The sequence below is a fragment of the Columba livia genome, chromosome Z (genome assembly GCF_036013475.1).
Source record: "Columba livia isolate bColLiv1 breed racing homer chromosome Z, bColLiv1.pat.W.v2, whole genome shotgun sequence".
Lineage (NCBI taxonomy): Eukaryota > Metazoa > Chordata > Aves > Columbiformes > Columbidae > Columba > Columba livia.
The window spans coordinates 2653171-2673466 of record NC_088642.1 but is presented as its reverse complement, the minus strand read 5'-3'; the positions used below and the strand labels follow the sequence as shown (position 1 = coordinate 2673466).

Genomic DNA, 20296 nt, shown 5'->3' with positions numbered 1-20296 from the left:
ATGCTCCACAGCCCTTTGGGGAAGAAATTGTTCCCCACATCCAACCTCAACCTCCCCTGGTGCAACTTGAGGCCGTTTCTGTGTGTCCCTGTGTCCCCTCAGCTCCTGTTCTCCAGCTGAACCCCCCAGGTCCCTCAGCCGCTCCCATCACACTTGTGCTCCAGCCCCTCACCAGCTCCGTTCCCTTCTCTCAACTCGCTCCAGCACCTCAAGGCCTTTCTTGGTGTGAGGGGCCCAAAACTGCCCCCAGGATTGGAGGTTTGGCCTCCCCAGTGCCCAGCACAGAGGGAAAATAATCTTAATTCAACTCTTCCTTTCCCAGGTTGACAACGCCTGAACATCACACAGATCCAGCCCTTCATGTCAAGAGCTTGCAGACCATCCCCAAAAGTCCAGAACAGCCTAAATTTGAGGAAAAATATATAAAAAGTAAAGCCAAAACACATACAGGAATATCTAAATAAGCAGAGCTACATTCCCACCTGCAGATAAGGAAATTATCTGAACTTGTGTGGCAATGCTGCTGAAACAAAAATCTCTCTTGGAGAGGACTTTTTCTTCTCCTTTTATCCTGGAACTGACCACACGGTGTCTCAGGAGCTTTGGTTTGGAGCGGGAACACGGCACAGGGGAGGTGCAGGCAGAGGTGCAGCCATGGGAGAGCACCATATCCACCCCAATAGCACGTATTTACAAATATAGCATTTATCTTTATTTTAAGCATAATATCTAAAAACATCAGTAGTATTTTCCCAAGCTGGCAGTCCAGTCTCTGTGGTTTTTTTCCCAATAAACATTTCCTTCTGCAGTCCACAAAAAGCCCCAGTGAAGGCAGATTATTATAAAAAGCAAAGCTGAACTAAGCAGAGTGCTATCTAGATTGCACAAGCAGAGTTGAAATAAGTAAACAGCAAAGTGGGAGAATCCATAGCTTTCCAAAATATTTTCAGCCTGGTCCCTCTAAGACATTAGTAATGTGGCTACGAATATGTAGAATATATGGAATCATGTCATTATTATACATAAAAACATGCGAGCATGCAAAAAAAAAAAGCAAAAAACACCGAAAAAAGTCTATTTATGGTCAAGCCCTCCAAACTTGCAAGGTGCTGCCTTTGCACCAATTTCTGCACCTTGAAATAGTTTTGGGTGATGTGCGCTGCAGCACGTCGGTGCCCACAATGTGCAGGGTCAGAATCCAAATTCCAGCCCTGAAATGTCCAAAGATGCTGTTTTTCCAATACTTTTAACAAGGGCACATTTCCCCTGCGAGTGCCCAAGACGAAGCAGCGTGGAAGATTTCGTTCCAAATGGATAGCGAGCAGCGCAGGCGTTCGTAACGCGAAATGTTGGGAAATCTTAATAAAAAGCAGAGCTACCAGCCCCACCTATAATATAATTTAAACCTATATATGTGATGTTTAACATAGCTGGATCACTCTGCCTAATAAACACGCAGTGTGCCAGGACTGTATAATGTAAATACAGGCAAAGCTGGGGTTTTTTGAGGCTATTACCCATCTCCGGCAGCAGATGGGGAGAAACTCAAACCTTCCTACACCGGTAGCATCTTTGTGGGATGGAAAAGAGGTTTTATGGCTTTACCTGGAGAAGCCCAGAGGGTTTTTTGGGGGGTGAGAAGCTCTGGTCAGGCACCCAGGGGAGGATGTGACACGGGATTTGTGAAACCGCACTCTGCGTGTGTGAATAACCTTAATGCAATTGCATTAGGAGAGCGATCGGGGCTCTGCGAGCTGTCACAACACAAATAATCGGAACAAATAATGTTAACCTTTCGGGCTGGAACAGTTTCTCCTTGAGCACTCGGGGGCTGCCTTGGTGGAAAAGCTGAAATATTTGCAGTTTGCTCCAGCGTTTTCACAGGGTAAACCAGCAGATTAGACGCTGAGCAGCCTTTGTTTAAGGGAAAAAATTAATGAGCTGTTAAATGAAGTCCGATGGGATGTCCCTGGGAGTCAGATCCAGGTCCTTGCCGTGGGATGCGGGAAAGGGATGTGATGGGGAGGCTGGAGCACCCTCATGCAGGAAAATAGATATTGTATCTATTTCCCCCAGTGAATTTTCTCTTCCACAGTTCCTCAAGTGCAAAAATAATATAGATTCATCCAGAAATACTATTTGGGAACCTCTGCACCCTCATTCCTTGGGGATCCCCAGTGAACCCTCTATCACTGCCATGGGTGTGAACACGATGCTTTTGGTAAGCACGAGATTCCCCCTGAGAGCAAAACACATTAATGCAAACAGTGGTGTTTAGGAAATCCCGGCAGAAATCTCTTTCTACATTTTAATCACTTTCCTTTGCTTAAATACACTCTCTCCTAAAGGAGAGCTCTCACATTAGAGTAACGCTGACAATGGCTAAAAAAAAAAACAAAACCAAAACAGCTGCTTCCAAATACACTTAAAAATAAACCAATGTTTTGAAATTTCTACTTTGCTGGGGATGTTAATGTATGAAAGAACCCTCCAGCCTTCAGCTCTGCGCAGGGTGACCCAAACGAGTGGCTTCATTTTGGTGAGCAATGATGGGAAATCGCACTTTTGGGTTAGTCCCAGTTTTCTCTGTGATTAGTTTCTCGGGCTGAAGTCCTCCTACCTCTTTGATTTATATTTAAGAGCTGTTGGGCATATGGGGGGTGTAGAAGCCGTGGGTTTAACCCTGCTTTAATAATGGGTCATGCTAGACCATCTCTGCATGGAGCTTTTAACCTCCACGATGCTGATTTAACCTGTCTGGATACCTGAATTCCCACCCAAATCCACCTTCGCAGTGACTGTGAGTCAACACCGACATCTCTCCATGCCTCAGTTTCCCCAAATGAGCCAACGATGCTTGCAAAGGACTTTGGGAGCCCTCTGGGAGAGCTCATCTCTACTATTCCCATCATGGGGAAGGTGTCGGTGATGGGTCAAGCCCAATTATTTCCTCGTTAGCAATTAGCAGAGTGATGGGGACCATAGGGATGCAGCCAGACTCCTCCCAGAAGATCCTGCCTGTCCGGAGGTGAAGACCCAGCTCTAAATTGGGAATGCAACACCAGCAGGAGCCAAATCCAAACTCCTGCGGGTGGGAATTAGCACTGGGCAGTGGCTTTTCCCCTGGCAAACACCCGGGTGAAGCCGGCGCACGTCGCGGCACGATGCTCCCCCACATTTATAACAAAGTGTCTGCTGTGTTAATGGGAGTGGAGCATGGAAATTTACTTTCAGGTCAAATCCTCATCATCTGCATAACTTCCACTCGAATATTATCACAGGGACAGGAAAAGAAAAGACGAGCTGAATGCGGGAGCACTCCAGGTGTCTGGCCATTGTCAGGAGCTCGCCGTTGCCTACTGTGAATATTATTTTCCTCCGGATTGCTCGCCCCAGCCTAATAGGGTTCTCTCTCTCACAAGCAGCCAGGAGCTTAAATACCCTGCTCTTGTCAGAAAGCTTTATTATTATGGTAAAGATTGTACTCATTAGATATTAATTATACCCAGCAAGTGCAGGTCCAGGAATCTATTTGTCTCTGCTCAGCGATTAAGTTGGCCCGGCTTTTCAGAGGAGGGTTGAAAGCTGGAGCATCGCATTTGCGTAACCTGCTCCAATTTATTACTGTCGGGGGCTTGGCTGGGGTGCAGAGAGGTGCAAAAGCTGGGAACAGAAGAATATTTGATCTGATAGTTCAGATCTGTCTTGGGCTGGTCTCCCCTAAGTTGAGATGCTCAAAAGTCCGGTGCCTGAGTCAAAGCCCCATGGATTGTTTTTGTCATCAGGCATGATGCCCTCTGCTTGCCCCCTTTGCTCAACTACTGCTATTAAGGTGCTGAGCTCTTTCCACTGACCATGGAGGGAGTCGAGGTGCTGGACTCCTGGGCGGTCAACGCTCGGGGTGATAAATCACAGAATCATTTCGGTTGGAAAAGATCATTAAGATCATCGAGTCCAACTGTTAACCGAACACTGCCAAGTCCACCTCTAAACCATGTCTCTAAGGACCTCATTTACGCACCTTTTCAATCCCTCCAGGGATGGTGACTCCACCACTGCCCTGGGCAGCCTGTTCCAATGCCCGACAACCCTCTTGGTGAAGAAATTGTTCCCAAGATTCAATATAAACGTCCCCTGGTGCAACTTGGGGCCATTTCCTCTTATCCTATCACTTGTTACTTAGGAAAAGAGACCGACATCCTCCTTGCTACTAACAAATAATAATTAGGATGGCTCCAGCCTCAGAAAGCCCAGACACTGTCATGTCCAAACATGTGGAACTTGGTTGTGGTCTACACTGATGCCAAAATGTGCAAGCCCAAACTAATTACATCCCGTAGCTAAATGACCCTCCTAACTCAACGCATCTCTCAGCACATCAAAGATGAAGCCTCCTCAGCTGTTTGAACGCCTCTTTTCCAGCTCTCTCTGGCCCAACTGTGGTGAACTATGGTGGGGTTGAAAATATCCTGTTACTTATTTAAGCTTTTGTCCAGCGAGCAGATGGATCCACAACCCAACAAAATCAGTAGGTTTGTTTTCTTCCTCCACCCTCTTTTTCTAAACAGATGGAAATCATGCCCTGCTTTCTTGACTTATTTTTTGGGGGAAAAAGGGATGTGTAGCTCAAGGATCAGCCATGATGTCATGATGTGGCTCCTCCAACCACCACCACCCCCCCATAGACAGCCACACGTGGCAGAGGTAATCAACACACACCTGGTAAAGCGGACTTCACAGATATTGCACATATACGGCTTCTCTCCTGTGTGGGTCCTCATGTGTCTGGGCAACTTGCCGGCCCCCATGATGACTTTGTTACAAATGGGACATTGCTGGGATGCCTTGGGCTTTATTCTCCTCTCTTCCTCCAAGGGCCATGGGGGAAAAACTCCTCCAAACTGGGTAGCGCTTAGGAAATTGAGATAAGCGCTATAGTCAGTCTCTGCCTTAATATGCCCTAAGGGAGCTGCTGGGGTGTTGGTAAACATGTCCTTGAAGAAGTCATTAGGGAAAGGAGGCGGAGGCAGTTCTTCCTTCTCCTCCTCTTCCTTGATCTTCCTCTTTTTGATGACCAGATCCAAGGGGCCATTGTCTACTTGTGGCTCCTCGAGTTGGGAGAAGGAGCTGAAATCGCCATTCCACAGATGAGGGAAGAAGCTAGGAGTGAAAGGAGAGAGAGCAGGTCTCCTTTCCGGGTTGTTTGACTTAGGGTACAAGTTTTCCCTTAGCAAGGACTCAATGGAGAAGTCTCGTATCACACCCAACTGTCCAGAGGAGTTATTGGCTGGGTAGTGATTTGGAAAGTCTTTAGGTGCTTCTGTATATGCTTCTTCGGTAAGATCAGACTTCGAAGGGCTTTGGTGACAGCTTACTTCTTGGACATCGGTTAGGTTCTCCTGATTGACAAAATCTTCTACTTCTTCCTCCTCTTCCTCTTCCTCCTCCTCATCATCTTCATCTTCATCATCATCTTCATCCTCTTTGTCTTCTTCCTCTTCTACCTCCCTGTCCGGCTCCATGATTTCAAGGCATACGTTGATAATGCACTGGATCTCCAGCATCTTGGCAGCACTGAGGATGTGCTTGACATTTGAGGTGGTGATGGTGAGGGTTGAGGTGTAGGCAAACTCCAGGATGGCAGAAAGTGCTTCAGGCTTGACAAAGTCAATCTCGTAAACATAGGGCTGGTCAGTTAAAGTGCCGGTAGTGAAGAGTTTTTTGAAGTACTTGCTGCAGGCAGCAAGGACGGACCGATGGGTTCGGTACTCCTGGTCCTGTACGATGAGGATGACATCGCAGAGGAGCCCGTCATGCCGCTGCTCATTTAAACCACATAAGACTTCACTGCTATGGTTCGGGAATGGGATCCCGATAAGATCTTCAATGCCATTTGCCATATTCTCATTTAGTGCCCTAGGAAAAAACACAGACACAGGAGAGAATTAACAGGGGGTTCCCAATCAGTAGCACCCAAAGGACGCTGCCTTCTCTCACAGTCCTTCTCTCCCCTATCTCACTTGGGTCTCCGTCATCACCTCCTGTTTGCATTGCTCCAATGCATCTCCATGTCACCTTCAGCTCTTTCCAGGTCCTCTGTGATTTAGCCTCCGCTCCCCTCCACATCTCTTTGTCTCCATCCTCAGTTCCCACAGTATGCACCTTTTCATAACCACCACAAGCTCCCTCTTGTCTTTCACATACCTCCCCCAGGAACCTTGTGCAATGACTCCCTCCCCATCATGTTTCTTCCACATCCTCCCAGTGCCAACATCTTTCCAGGCACATGTTGGATTTGCTCTGCCAGGAGGTATGTGAGGAAAGGGTGATGCTCTGTTGCTTCACACAGCCAAGTGCCAGCACCTACACCACTCAACCAAGATGATCCAGGGAATTCCCATCTCATCTACTCAATTATTTTGGGGACTGGTAAAACTGGACATCCCAAATAGGAGGGACTGCCGGTCATGGCGGTTGCCTGCAGCAGGAGAACAGTGCTCAGGGATCAGCAGGTCTCTATATCTGTGTCCTCCTGCTACTTCATGCCTGGAAACCATCCCATGTCACCTCAGCATGTGGATAAACCACATAGAGGGCCATAAAAATGATCTGAGGCTGGAACAGCTCTGCTGGGAGGACAGGCTGAGAGAGTTGGGGTGTTCAGCTGCAGAAGAGAAGCTCCGGGGAGACCTTATTGCATCTTTCTGGACTTAAAAGGGTCCGAGAATAAACATGGGGACAGATTTTGAGCAGGGCCTGTTGCGATAGGACAAGGGGTGGTGGATTTAAACTAAAGGAGGGAGATTCAGGCTGAACATGAGGAAGAAATTGTTGGCCCTGAGGGTGGTGAGAGCCTGTCCCAGGTTGGCCAGAGTGGTGGTAGATGAACCATCCCTGGAGACATCCCAGGCCAGGCTGGACGGGGCTCTGAGCAACCTGAGCTGGTGAAGATGTCCCTGCTCATGGCAGGGGTGGCACTGGATGGACTTTCAAGGTCCCTTCAACCCAAACTATTCTGTGGTTCTATGATCCTATGACCATGAGACAGACCAGGTCCGCACAGCTGGTGGGAAGCAGGTTTGGAGTTAGCATGGACAGACACCGAGCAGGGAAGAATACCCAGGACATGGCGATGGATCTTAGGAGAGATGCAGAAGTGGCACAGGATGGGATTGAGAACCTGCCTGATGCTTCCAACGTTGCAGAAGGGGCCAGAATGGGACGGCAGTTTTATTTACGTGCCGTCTCCTGTCTCGGAGATTAACTGCTCGGCTGTGAACTGTGTACCTGCAGCAGGGCCATGAGCTGGGACTCGTGGAGGTGACACTGCTCTGTGTCCTGTGGGTTTCCAAAGGGTTGGTGTATTCAGAGTTGTTCTGGCTGTTTGATGTGCTCTGTGTGTGAGGGGATTAATGTGTTCATGGCCTGCTGGAGGAAGTCTCTCTCCTTTCCTGGGATTTCTCATGTGGAAGGGCTGCAGCAGCCATGTGAAAGAGGAAACATCTTACAGATAAAAAAATGACCAAAAAAAATGAAAAAAAAAATAAAAATGAGGTTTTCCTTTTGGGTGTGAGCTTTTTGCTTCCGAATTTCCCTTTGAAGCTGGAGCTGCTTTAGCAGAGGAAGCTGTCTGCCAGATGCACAGGGCACTTGATACCATGCTGACAAGTCCAAACAGGACAGCGAATGGAGTGAGCTCAGCTCAGGAGTGACGATGGCAGACAGCCATCTGCCTCTGGCCAGGCCCGTGCTCCCTGGTTGTCTTTCTGTGAGCATTTAGGTATGTAGTGACACACAACACCTCACTTGTCTCCCCCACTCCCAGATCCCTTGGGAAAACATCCCTATAGAACCATAGAATAGTTTGGGTTGAAGGGACCTTCCCAGCTCCCCCAGTGCCCCCCCTGCCATGAGCAGGGACATCTTCACCAGCTCAGGTTGCTCAGAGCCCCGTCCAGCCTGGCCTGGGATGTCTCCAGGGATGGTTCATCCCACCACCTCTCTGCCCAACCTGGGACAGGCTCTCACCACCCTCAGGGACAACAATTTCTTCCTCATGTCCAGCCTCAATCTCCCTCCTTTAGTTTAAACCCATCACCCTTTGTCCTGTCACAACAGGCCCTGCTCAAAAGTCTGTCCCCATCTTTCTCACAGGCCCCTTTTAAGTCCAGAAAGATGCAATAAGGTCTCCCTGGAGCTTCTCTTCTCCAGCTGAACACCCCAGCTCTTTCAGCCTGTCCTCCCAGCAGAGCTGTTCCAGCCTCGGATCATTCCTGTGTTTCCTCTGGTCCATGTCTGTCCTGGGCTGGGGACCCCACAGCTGGACACAGTGAGGTGTGGATGGCAATGGAAGGGCCTGGTGTGACAGAGATTGTCCAGGGAGACCCTTGCTTCAGCTTGGCCACCAAGCCAGTGACTCTTGTCGGGGCTGTAGAGAGCACTGGACTCTGCAGCAAACATTCCCACGGGAAGAGAAATGCCATCTCCCTTCTTCTCCACAGGGTCAATCTCCAGTCGAGACCTTGAAGACATCTTCCCCAGGCCTCATCAACATTGCCAAACACTGCCTGGGAGTCGGCAAGCAAAGGCCTTGGGAAGGTGGTGTAACCCATATGGAGCACACCCCGGGGATGGGTTACAGACCACCAGCCTGGTCCCCCCTGGACAGGGGACAAGCTAGTGAGGCCTTCACAGTGGGGCTGGAGGGCAGTCTCACCATGGGAAGTCCTCTCCAGCCGCCTCCTCATGTCCAGAGATGGGCAGAGGAACTGGGAATTACCCCCTTTGAGCCGCCACAAGCTCCAGCCGCCCAAGTTTTCAACCAAGTGATGATGGTCCAGTCTCACCCGCCCCCCCCGCAAGTCTCACATAATTAACTCCACACTAATTATGTCTGTTTAAACCAAATTGATTCGTTACAGTGTGCTGTGCTTAACCATGTTAACCAGCTCGGCTCCTCTACAAGCCCGACCGGCTCTGTATCAAATCTGCCCTGAAAAATCACCAATAAATGAAAGTAAATCCAACCTGTTCTCCAAGTGGAGTGTAAGAGAACAAACAACCCCTGAGCCAGGGAGGAAAAGACCAAGTCCTTTTTAGGGCTTTATATCCTTAATAATAAGCATGAGCAATTAAATTTCTATTACTGTACTTATCTTCTACTCATTTGTTTTTGTTTGGAAGGAGCATTAGCGTTAAAGCAGTTCCTTGCATGAACGAACGTGTCTTCCTACGAATCTGTTTTGATGTTTTATGGCCAGATTACCCGAAGTGCAAAAGATCAGAAAAGCAGAATATTGGGCTACTCTGATGATTGTTTTTATAGAATTTTTTTTTTCAGACACTAAACACCGTCCTCCCTAATTTGTGGATTATTCACTTGGCAGCAAGAAGTAAATGCAATTAGTAGATCGGGGGCATGTGATTATAAAATAAAACTAAATACAGCTCTTTTTGGTGGAAATGGATCCCTTTTCCTTCCTCTTCCCCTCCTGGTCCTCTCGGTTCTGTTAACCGAAGCACTTAGGCAAGCCGATAACTTTACAAGACGCTGGCAAAATTGAAGGTGATTCATGTCATTTCGACAGGGTGGGGAGGGGGAGAGAAACAGCCTATGCGATTCATTTGCATACATTTGCATTTTTTAAACTCCTAGGGTGGTTTGACAGCTCCGGAGCTTCAGAAATGACCTTATGGTTCCCGTGCCCCCCAGGGGAGGCTGATGGCCAGAGGCTGGAAGTGTGATGAGGATGATGTTTTTCCTTCCTCCCCGCCTCCCTCCTCTCCCTCCTCCTGCACTCCCCCCTTCCCCTCCCCAAGCCAAGGGTGGGGTTCTTCCAGAATAACAGCCCTAAAAATAGCGTCCCGATGGCAAAAAATGTCACCAGCGCACACACACGGCGAACAGACGACATGGAGTTAAATAGAAAAAATAAATCCCATTTTATAAGAGAAAATTACGGCGTTGTTAAAATAAACCGAGGTTGAGTGGGGGGGAAGGAGTGGAGGGCACCCAAAATAAACATCTTCTGCAGATGACGTCTCGAAAGATTGCATTTATGGGCATGCTTAAAACTCATTCATGACTTTCCCACCCCATTTATAAAAGAGTGATCCTGGGAGATGCTATTTGGATACAGCACGACCTCCCCCACCACGGCGAGAAAACAGGGATTAGGGGGAGCTGAGCTTTGCCCCTTTTTTGGGTGAAAATCCATCTGTTTTTGGGATGGATGTGTCAGCAGATGTGGGCAGGAGTCTCAGCTGTGACGCTGAGGTTAAACCTCACGTGGGTGACACAACCCAGATCCGAGCCCGGGACAGCAGAGATATTATAAATCATCTGCTCTATTCACTCCCTGGGTGACCTGGAGCTCATCATGGTGCTCAAAAGCCCCTTCTATTTTTAATTTTTATTTTTCAGTTGCTTCATTCGCTTATCTCCTTTTACTTCAAGCCTCCTTCAGTATAATACAGCCTCTGAAAACCAGTAATGCACAACCAAAATATCAGAGAGAGAGGCCAAACGCTCACCTAGCATTGTGATAAGTGAAGAAATAGCAGTATACACATAAACTATAGAGGTATATTTATAGAACATAGAGGAAGTAACGCAATATTGTCTGTGTTCATTTGTATAAGTGGAAATGGAGGGCTTGGAGGAGCCCTGGAAAAGATGTTCCAGCTGAAGTGGGACAGGATCTTGACCCTGGAACCCAATATTGCTCAAGGCCAGAAGACCTGAGACCAGCACCTCCCTCTCCCATCTCCTTCCTCATCTTCAGCAACAACGCCCTGAGAAGGAGATAAAAGCTGCTGGGAATCACTCAGGCTTGTGCAAGATGTGGTTCCTGGTTCAGTGCTGGGGATGTCCCCATCCCATCCCCTCCATCCATGGGGACAACGCTTCACAATCTGAGTCTTAGCTTACAAATGGCAATTTTGGGCTTTGGCTGCCTGCTGGCATGTAGCATCGTTACTATAACATGCATAATTTCAATATTTTAATATTCTAATCAATATAATATTATTAATACTATATTTTAAATACTTCAATATTTGTACACGTGCACATCTGCATTTCTTTTTTATTTTTATATCAACATTATTTTTATATTTTCATATTAATTTTATATGTTTATGTTTATATAGAGATTCTTGGAGCATTTCCTCTTCAAATGGGCATTGCTTGGCTTTCTCTTTGCTAGGATTTTCCCTGTGCAAAGTGCTGGGGCTCTCACCAGCAGTGCCACCCCAAAGATAAAGGGGTGCCCTGGGGTAAATTGGGGAGCAGAAAGCGGCTCCCCCTGCCCCATGCTGTGCTCATTCTGCATTCAGCACAGCGGAGAAAGGAGCCTGAGGCTCCGGCTGATCTCTGCTCACTACTGGTGTCAAAATGACATTTTTCCAGGCAAAACAAATAGTGTCCCAAATTCTACCCTGTGCACGGAGTCGGGTTTGGGGTGCAAGCCCAGGGCAAACCACCCCCAAAGCCAGATCCTGCCCCCCATCACACCATCCCTCATGTTTGGTCCCTGCAGGGAGCAAAACCCAGGGGAGATTTGAGCTCTGAAGCACGAGACCATCCAGCAAAGCATGCCGTGGTCCCACACCATGCAGCCATGATGTAGACCTGCCTGCTACGTCCATCAGCCCATAAATATACATGGGTTTATGGTTTTTTTTCCCCAGGTTTATTTGTGCCTCGTCGTAATGAGGCAATTAAGATGTGCATGTGAGATGACCCTAATCTGTCAAAATATTACAGCTGCTTTCTACGGGATATGCTGACCCGTGATTGATAGCTCCTGCTCCTTAGCTGCATTATTTTGGGGGGAATAGGGATGCTGGGATTCTGTTCTTGCATCCATGACCTTGAGCAAGTCCCTTGTGCAAGTGTCCCCAAGCAGAGCCACCCATGTTGACACCGCACCCAAAACCGGCCCCACGGGGAAGAGCCTTGGCCAAGTGCTTGACTTCAACTGGAAGAGGCCTCTTCATTCCTACCAAGAAGGAGCTGGGAACCCTAAAAGCATACACGAAAGGCAAGCAGAGAGGTGTTTTGTTTTGTTTAGTTTTCTTCTCTTTTACTAAAAAAAGAGAAGATCTGAAACTCGAAAAAGGCAAATATTTCCTTAAGCACACCTCCCCGTGAACATCTTGTCTCCAGAAGAACATGTTATTAAACCACCCACCCTAGTACTGAGTGTTTCTCCCCTCTGGCGAGAAGGTGGGGCAGAGAGTTGCTTCTCACCTTTCGATCGCTTCCCTGTGAGATGCCTGAAATGATGAGGGAAATGTGGGGACACCAACCCCTGCCTCCCTTGCAAGGAAACCATTTGTTTTCTAAAGGAGATGAGCCACTTTGCAGACCCAAAGATCATGTTGTGGGAGGGAAGAGCACCAGGGGTTTAATATCAGGCTGGGCATCCTCACGCCACGAAAGGCCTTGAGGTGCTGGAGCGAGTTGAGAGAAGGGAACGGAGCTGGGGAAGGGGCTGGAGCACAAGTGTGATGGGAGCGGCTGAGGGACCTGGGGGGTTCAGCTGGAGAACAGGAGCTGAGGGGACACAGGGACACAAAGAAACGGCCTCAAGTTGCGCCAGGGGAGGTTGAGGTTGGATGTGGGAACAATTTCTTCCCCAAAGGGCTGTTGGGCATTGGAACAGGCTGCCCAGGGCAGTGCTGGAGTCACCATCCCTGGAGGGGTTGAACAGACAGAGATGAGGTTCTCAGGGAAATGAGGTAGTGCCAACGTTAACAGTTGGACTCGATGATCTTGAGGCTCTTCTCCAACCAAAATGATTCTATGATTCCATTATTCTATACATCCCGGCCTCTAATATCTGAGACCATCCTTCCCCTTGGAACCAGTCTTGCTCGGGGGATATGGGGTTGAGGCAGGAAAGGTGGGGTGTTTGGTTTTGAAGAGGTATGTAATATACTCATCCACCCAAAACTGATGATTCCTCCTCAAAAAATTCATGGATTTTGCTGAGATCTGGACAAAGCAGACAAGGGCGGAGGTTTCCAAAGTGATAAGGCAGGGAAGGATGCAGGGAGAGCTACATAGGCCATGGAAGATGCTCACTTGCTGCATGAATGGTGAAGGAAGCCCAGTAGGTGACTGCAGTGGTGCCATCAACCTGTGTGGCTCCTGGCAAGGGAGAAGCTCCTTAAATGGAGCAGGTCAGTATAACTGAAGAGGATGCTCCATAGGACACCAGCACCATGGCCAGGCAGAGCCCCAGCAACACTGACACAGATAGAGACCTCCTGCTGATGCTGGGAGGAGAGGGTTGGCCAAGAAGCCCTGGGGAGACAGCCCAACCCTTTTGGCCAACCTCCACAGAGCCATGGATGTGTGCGACGGCTCCTACCTTAAGGAAAAGCCCCAGGAAGTCAAGCACGGTTTGATCACGTAATTAAAGTAGTTACGCTTCAGGGATTGAGATCACACAGGTGACCTTCAGCCTGGTATTTCTACACTGCCTCCAGGACTTTTCAATATTAATACTGATCCCCAAACAAAATCCTTGTGCATACAAGGATTTGGCCTTATCAACATCTGGCTGGCAAGATGAGCCCATGTGAACCATATATATTTACACATACTATATAAAACTGACTTTTTTGGGGGGCTGAAACTATTAGTTTCATATAAGCAGGTGATCAGAAAGCCATCTTCAACTGAAGTCCCATAAGAGATCCAAAATAAAAGGTGCTGGACCTCCACTTCCAGAGTGCCCAATAATCTCAACAATGACAAATTTCACCGTTTCTTTGTTTTAGTGACAGCCACTCATCCTGTTTTCCAAAATTCATGCAGAAATTAAGCTGGCCGAGCAGACCTGGGGCACGTCAATACCGGTGATCTGCTGTATCTCTCTGGTACAACATCTCTTGAGAAGCACCAGGAGGACTATTTGCTTAAGAAGATAAATAGTGATTGCAGGTGCCACTCATTGGCTCACAGAGGTGTGAGCCAAGTGACTCCTGTGCCCTTTGTGAATCCATCCTCAGGAATTTTTGAAGGCTAGTTATACATTGCATCAAATATTATGCATCTTTCAACAAATCTATCCCTGCAGGTCAGCTCCAGCTGCCGAGAGCCTGCACTAGGCACCTTGTTCTTCAGGAACTTTGTTTATGTACAGATATGATCTGGTGAAATTGCAAATTGTAAATCAAAGCCTTCCCCCAGTGAGTTGAGCGGTTGGGTGCTACTGGTTGTAATGGGAATTTGACACAGCCATTTGCCTGGCCTCAGCTCCTCTATGGGCTTGCTACTCAAGTTGAACCCTCCGTTGGCACGTGATGAACAAGTCCAGCTCCTTTCCTCTCTCCACCATCACTCATCATGGAAGGTACCAGGTGTACTGCTCTGGTGAGGCCCCACCTGGAGTTCTCATCCAGCTCTGGGTGCTCAGCACAGGACACACATGGACCTGCTGGAGAGGGGCCAGAGGAGCCACAGGAATGATCCGAGGCTGGAACAGCTCTGCTGGGAGGACAGGCTGAGAGAGCTGGGGTGTTCAGCTGGAGAAGAGAAGCTCCGGGGAGACCTTATTGCACCTTTCTGGACTTAAAAGGGGCCTGTGAGAAAGATGGGGCCAGACTTTTGAGCAGGGCCTGTTGTGATAGGACAAGGGGTGATGGTTTCAAACTAAAGGAGGGAGATTCAGGCTGGACATGAGGAAGGAATTGTTGTCCCTGAGGGTGGTGAGAGCCTGTCCCAGGTTGCCCAGAGAGGTGGTGGATGAACCATCCCTGGAGACATCCCAGGCCAGGCTGGACGGGGCTCTGAGCAACCTGAGCTTGTGAAGATGTCCCTGCCCATGGCAGGGGTGCCACTGGGGGAGCTTGGTCCCTTCCAACCCCAACTATTCTATGATTCTATAGGCATCCATAAAGCCCCAGCATTCCCTTAGATCCACCTGAGTTCTCCACCCTGGCCTGACCTGAGCATCATTTTATAATGAGCTCAGAGACTCTGGTGTGAAGTTTGGTAGATCAACACCTTTATTTGGGCAAGGCCGTAGGGACCTCCCTGCTGGCAGCTCTGCACGGTGTGGGACCGATGCTAGGCAGATGCCATCACACTAGAACGACCAAGCCCCATGGCTCTCCCGTTTCCTTGAAACCACTTCTTGGGCCCCACATAAACGCAAACAGGAGCTCTGGCAGGGCCAGAGTAGAGTTCAATGACTCCTATAATTGAAGGGCCACGTTTTCACTTTGGTTTCTCCTTTCTGGCTTCTTTAAATTACCCAGCACACTTCCCATTTCAGAGTTTATATAAATCTCCAAAACCATGAGTTCTGGGTCATTTCTGGGTGGCAGCTGGATTAAGTCAGCATGCCTCATGACAAGTCCCATCTGATGGGCTGGGCCGGTTTTGGCAAAAGGGGATCCCAGGGATAAATGGTCAAATAAACATCAACAATTAGCGGAGCTGCACGGAAGGCACAACCTGGCTCCAGATGGCGTTTTGAGGGCTACATCTATGCACAAAGCAGGGGCAAATTAATTAACCACAGGCAGGTGGGAAGGGACTTTATAGGGTGGCCACATATGACCATAGTGTTTCCTTGTAGCCTCGTTTCCCCCATCCAAGCAGCTCCTTGGAGGTGTAGAGCTTGAGGAGATAATGCTCTGGGCATCACATCCCTCCTGCTCCTCTCTGCTGTGGTTTCTCCAGGGCTGGAGATGCTCAATATCCAGTTAGTTATGGGTTTTTTTTACCTGTAAACCCTCCGAGGTCCCTCTCTACATCTCTCTCCATTATCCCTGATGCTCTCCTGGCCATGCTCCAGCATTTAAGGACTTCTAAATCAGGTGCCAGTGGTTCAAGAAATGATCCTGGATTAGTATGTCCCCTCTCAATGTAACTATATGGACACACACACATACACTTTATACATACATGCACAGAAATCCCACGGAAGGGGAATATATCCAGCGACACAGAAGAGTTTCCAGTCATCCTGTGCAACCCCCCAACTCTACTGGAACCTCACTCACACTCCAGCTGATGTGTCCCTTCTCCCACGTCGTGTTCACAAAACCCCCAAAAAGAGGAAAAAAAGGGAGCGAGAAGAAAATCCCCACCAGAGATGTCCCCACACTGGAACTGACCTGGCTGAACATCGGGTTGCTGGTCCCTCCAGCCCCTCTGGCAAGACCTGGAGGTACATGACATTGTTGGTGGGATTTCTGTCCACATGTCTGCAGCTGCTTACCTCCAACACCACTTTCCCCCTTGTGCAAGATGTCCAGACCCTGCTACATGAGGCTATATGTGATATATCCTGGATCCAAACTAGCGTGGTCAGCAGGACAAGGGCAGTGATCCTTCTCCTGTACAATTTCTCCCTCATTGGGGAGGCCACACCTGGAGTGTTGTGTTCAGTTCTGGGCCCCTCAGCTCAGGAAAGAGATTGAAGTGCTGGAGCGGGTGCAGAGAAGAGCAACAAGACTGGGGAAGGGACTGGAACACAAGCCCTATGGGGAGAGGCTGAGGGAGCTGGGCTTGTTTAGTCTGGAGAAGAGGAGGCTTAGAGCTGAGCTCAGCACTCTCTAGAACTACCTGAAGGGCAGTTCTAGCCAGGTGGGGCTTGGTCTCTTCTCCCAGGCAGTCAGCAATAGGACAAGGGGGCATGGGCTTAAATTAAGGCTGGGGATTAGAAAGCAATTCTCTGCAGAGAGAGTGGTCAGGCATTGGAATGGCTGCCCAGGGAGGTGCTGGACTCACCGGCCCTGAAGGTTTTTAAACTGAGACTGGACATGGCACTTAGTGCCATGATTTAGTCAATGGACTGGAGTTGGACCAAGGGTTGGACCCGATGATCTCTGATGTCTTTTCCAACCCAGTCCATTCTGTGATTCTGTGATTCTTCGATTCTGTGATATATATATATATGTGTGTATATATATAGGATACATCCCTATTGGTGTATAACATTACAACCCCACGAGCCCACCGGTGGTGGGTACCTCCTTCCAGCACAGCATATAAAAATAGCAAAAAGAAAAAAGCACCATTTCCTCCCATTCTGAGCTCTCCTGGGAGAACAAGCCGGCCCCTTCGCTCCCTCTCGCTTTGCTTTTCTCCACAGCCAGAAAAAGGAAAAGAAATTTCTTTTAAAAAAAGGCTCCTATTGAATGGTACTCACACACTGGGTGGGTTTGCTTCCTGACAAAAAAAAATACACCACAGTGGAAAAAAATGTGCCCAGCTTAACCATGGAAAACTGGTTTGGCTGGTGTCCCTCCGGAGTGGACAGGATTGTGAGGGACCTGGACGCGGATCCGGTAAGGCTGTCACCAGCTTGCATGAAAACACGGCTCCAAAATAAAATAAAATCAGGTTTGGAGTGCTCCAAAAAAAGCAGGGGGGGCAAAGGATGGGGATCCAGCTCCTCCTTCTCTCCCCTTGGCCCCCAGAGAGAAAGCCACCGAAGGGAGGACTTTGGGAGTAAAAATAAAAGGGTCGGAGCGCTCCAGCACGTTAAATCAGAAGCAGATGTGTGCCTGCTCGCCAGCCTGAGTCACCGCGGGAGGGTGGGGAAGGGGGGGTTATCGCTATTTTGGTGCTGGGTGTGGGGTACAGAAAACAATGCGAGGAGAAGGCGGTGCAGTGTTTGAGCAGGCTTAATATCGGCTTGGGAGCAGGTACAGGCAGGCTCCAGCAGCGGTGGGGTGGGAGGTTGAGCTCGGCGGTGGCACTGGCAGCAGTTGTGTTCACCTCCCTGCCCAGGCAGGGTTGATCCTCCAGACCCTCCCCTGCTCCCCTGCAGCATTGTCAGGCACCCCCACTCATGCACATCCCTGTTTGGGGGAGTTTTTTGCTGGTTCCCATCGCATCTCCAAGCATCATCCCTCCAGGAGGAGCTCCCGTCCTCATCCGTTGGCCAAGACGTGTCCAATGCCTGACCCACCTCGTGGCCAAGGCATAGAATCACAGAATGGTTTGTGTTGGAGGGACCTTCCCAGCTCCCCAGTGCCCCCCCTGCCATGAGCAGGGACATCTTCACCAGCTCAGGTTGCTCAGAGCCCCATCCAGCCTGGCCTGGGATGTCTCCAGGGATGGTTCATCCACCACCTCTCTGGCCAACCTGGGACAGGCTCTCACCACCCTCAGGGACAACAATTCCTTCCTCATGTCCAGCCTGGATCTCCATCCTTTAGTTTAAAACCATCACGCCTTGTCCTGTCACAACAGGCCCTGCTCAAAAGTCTGTCCCCATCTTTTTTACAGGTCCCTTTTAAGTACTGAATCTGTATCTGCAGCTTTGCACCAAGGCAATGGCAGGAGCTCTGTCCTGCCTCTCACAAGGACAACCTCAGGAGCTAGCATGTCTCTAAAACCTAGCTTGCTCTAAGCCCAGTCCCATAACACAGGCTCAGCCTCACCTTTCACCTCCCAGCATGCCCTCTGCTGCTTACACAGGATGGTGTTCAATAAGCTTTCGTTCCCGTGAGTATTTACAAGAGCGGTACCTCAGATTGGTCTATTTTCCTCCAGCATAACCCAAAATATTATTTTTCTGCTTGTCTCTCATGGGAGCCTTTGTAGTCTCATTCATTTTTAATTGCCATTTAAGTCCTGGAGCTCTGAGCACACGAGCTGCCTTGCTACAGCCAGGCCAGAGTAGCTCCTGTATGGACACAGAGTGGATTTTGGAGAGATGTAGTCATGGAAGACGCCTCTGCAGAGCATCTCACCCTGTGACAATGATCCAGCCTGCAAAGCACAGCCCCTCCAGCACCACCGTCACCCGTACCACGGGCAGAATCCTGGGCTTGGACCGCGCTGCCGCATCAACCCCAACACAGGATGAAAATTCAAGTTCTGGCCTTCAGAGAGGATGCCAAATCCACCCTTTTTTTACACATATGAGCATCTCTTCAAAGTCACGTAGGGCCCCAGATCCATCACAGAGGGGTGAATATTGCATCCCCCCACCCTTCAGTGACCAAGAGGACATCATGGATGTCCCATCCCTGGAGACATCCCAGGCCAGGCTGGACAGGGCTCTGAGCAACCTGAGCTGGTGAAGATGTCCCTGCTCATGGCAGGGGGGGCACTGGATGAGCATTGAAGGTCCCTTCCAACCAAAACCATTTATGATTCTATGAACATTTCTCTTCAAGCCAACACTTCTCTGAATCGCACGTCCCCACCATGCTGAAACCTAGCAAGGTGCATCACATCTCTAACCCTTGAGCCAGGTGTTTCTAGAGGAATTACTGCCAGGCTTCAGCAGAGGACACTCAGGGAAAAGGGGACGAGACTTTCATCCACACTTCTTGTATGTAAACCAACCAACTAATGAGCTCTCTAAAGACCACAGGTAATATATGACCATAACCTTACAGTGCAGCCCAAGCACCGAATATCCAGAGGCAACTCCCTGTCTTCAGGGGGCGATTTAATCCGGCTCTGAAGGTTACAGAGCAATTTAACTGATGACCAGGGGTCAGATTCAGACCTCATTTGTATCTCAGCTCCTTCTGTGCGCAAAGCCCCTGGTTTCTCTGCCAACCTACTCGATAAGCTCAACAGCAGCTGAATCCTGCAAAGCCTCACCTGCCCCAGCAATCTCTGCGATTCGGTGGGGTCCACCCATGCCCAGCTTGGTAAATATACTCAAAAGTTGGTGGAAGATCACCAGCTGACTACACACACACCAACTCACAGTCTGATTCGATTTAAAGCAGCTGAGTTGCAAATGAGGCTTATAATGGAATTGGCAAACGACCCATCAATGCAGCACTGCGGACAGGCAGCGCTCGAAAATAACCGGAGCTCGAGCCGGGATTCAGGTCCCAGCTGGAGGATCGGGGCTGCATCACACCACCGGCTACAAAAACAGCCCAAGCAAGCAGGGAAAAATCCCCCACCTCTTCTCTCCCAGGGATTTGAGAGGAGTGATCCTTCAAAAAGCAAAAGAAATAGAGAAAAGGAGGAGAAAACGCAGCCCCGCCATGTAAAGAGAGACAGTTCCGCCTGTTTGTTTTGGCCCCTCCTGAACTCCAGGCAGTTTCCAGCGGGAACCCAGAAACGCTGATGGTGTTTGGAATCTGTCTGCATCCCTCCCATGACGTGAAGAGGCATTCAAGATGATGGGATGGGATTTTTTCTTCTTCTTTTTTTCCCCTAACAACTGTATTTACTGTTACATTTTGAACTCCCCATGCTGTCATTACAATGTCAAATGAAATTACATGTGCGATAACCATAACATGCACAAGTTCACGAAGGCTTTACAAGGAAACATTTTTCAAGGGAAGC

At 49.1% G+C, this 20296-nt stretch overlaps 1 protein-coding gene across 10 annotated transcripts in view; it reads right to left on the bottom strand.

The window, feature by feature from the left end:
• ZBTB7C (zinc finger and BTB domain containing 7C) overlaps positions 1-20296 on the bottom strand; it is a 165108-nt gene that overhangs the window by 6303 nt on the left and 138509 nt on the right. For all 10 annotated transcript variants that reach the window (XM_065046853.1, XM_065046848.1, XM_065046850.1 and 7 more), the window contains one exon: positions 4720-5916. In XM_065046853.1, the coding sequence (XP_064902925.1) occupies positions 4720-5900 (1181 nt within the window). In that variant the 5' untranslated portion in view covers positions 5901-5916. The remainder of the gene's footprint in view (positions 1-4719; positions 5917-20296) is intronic.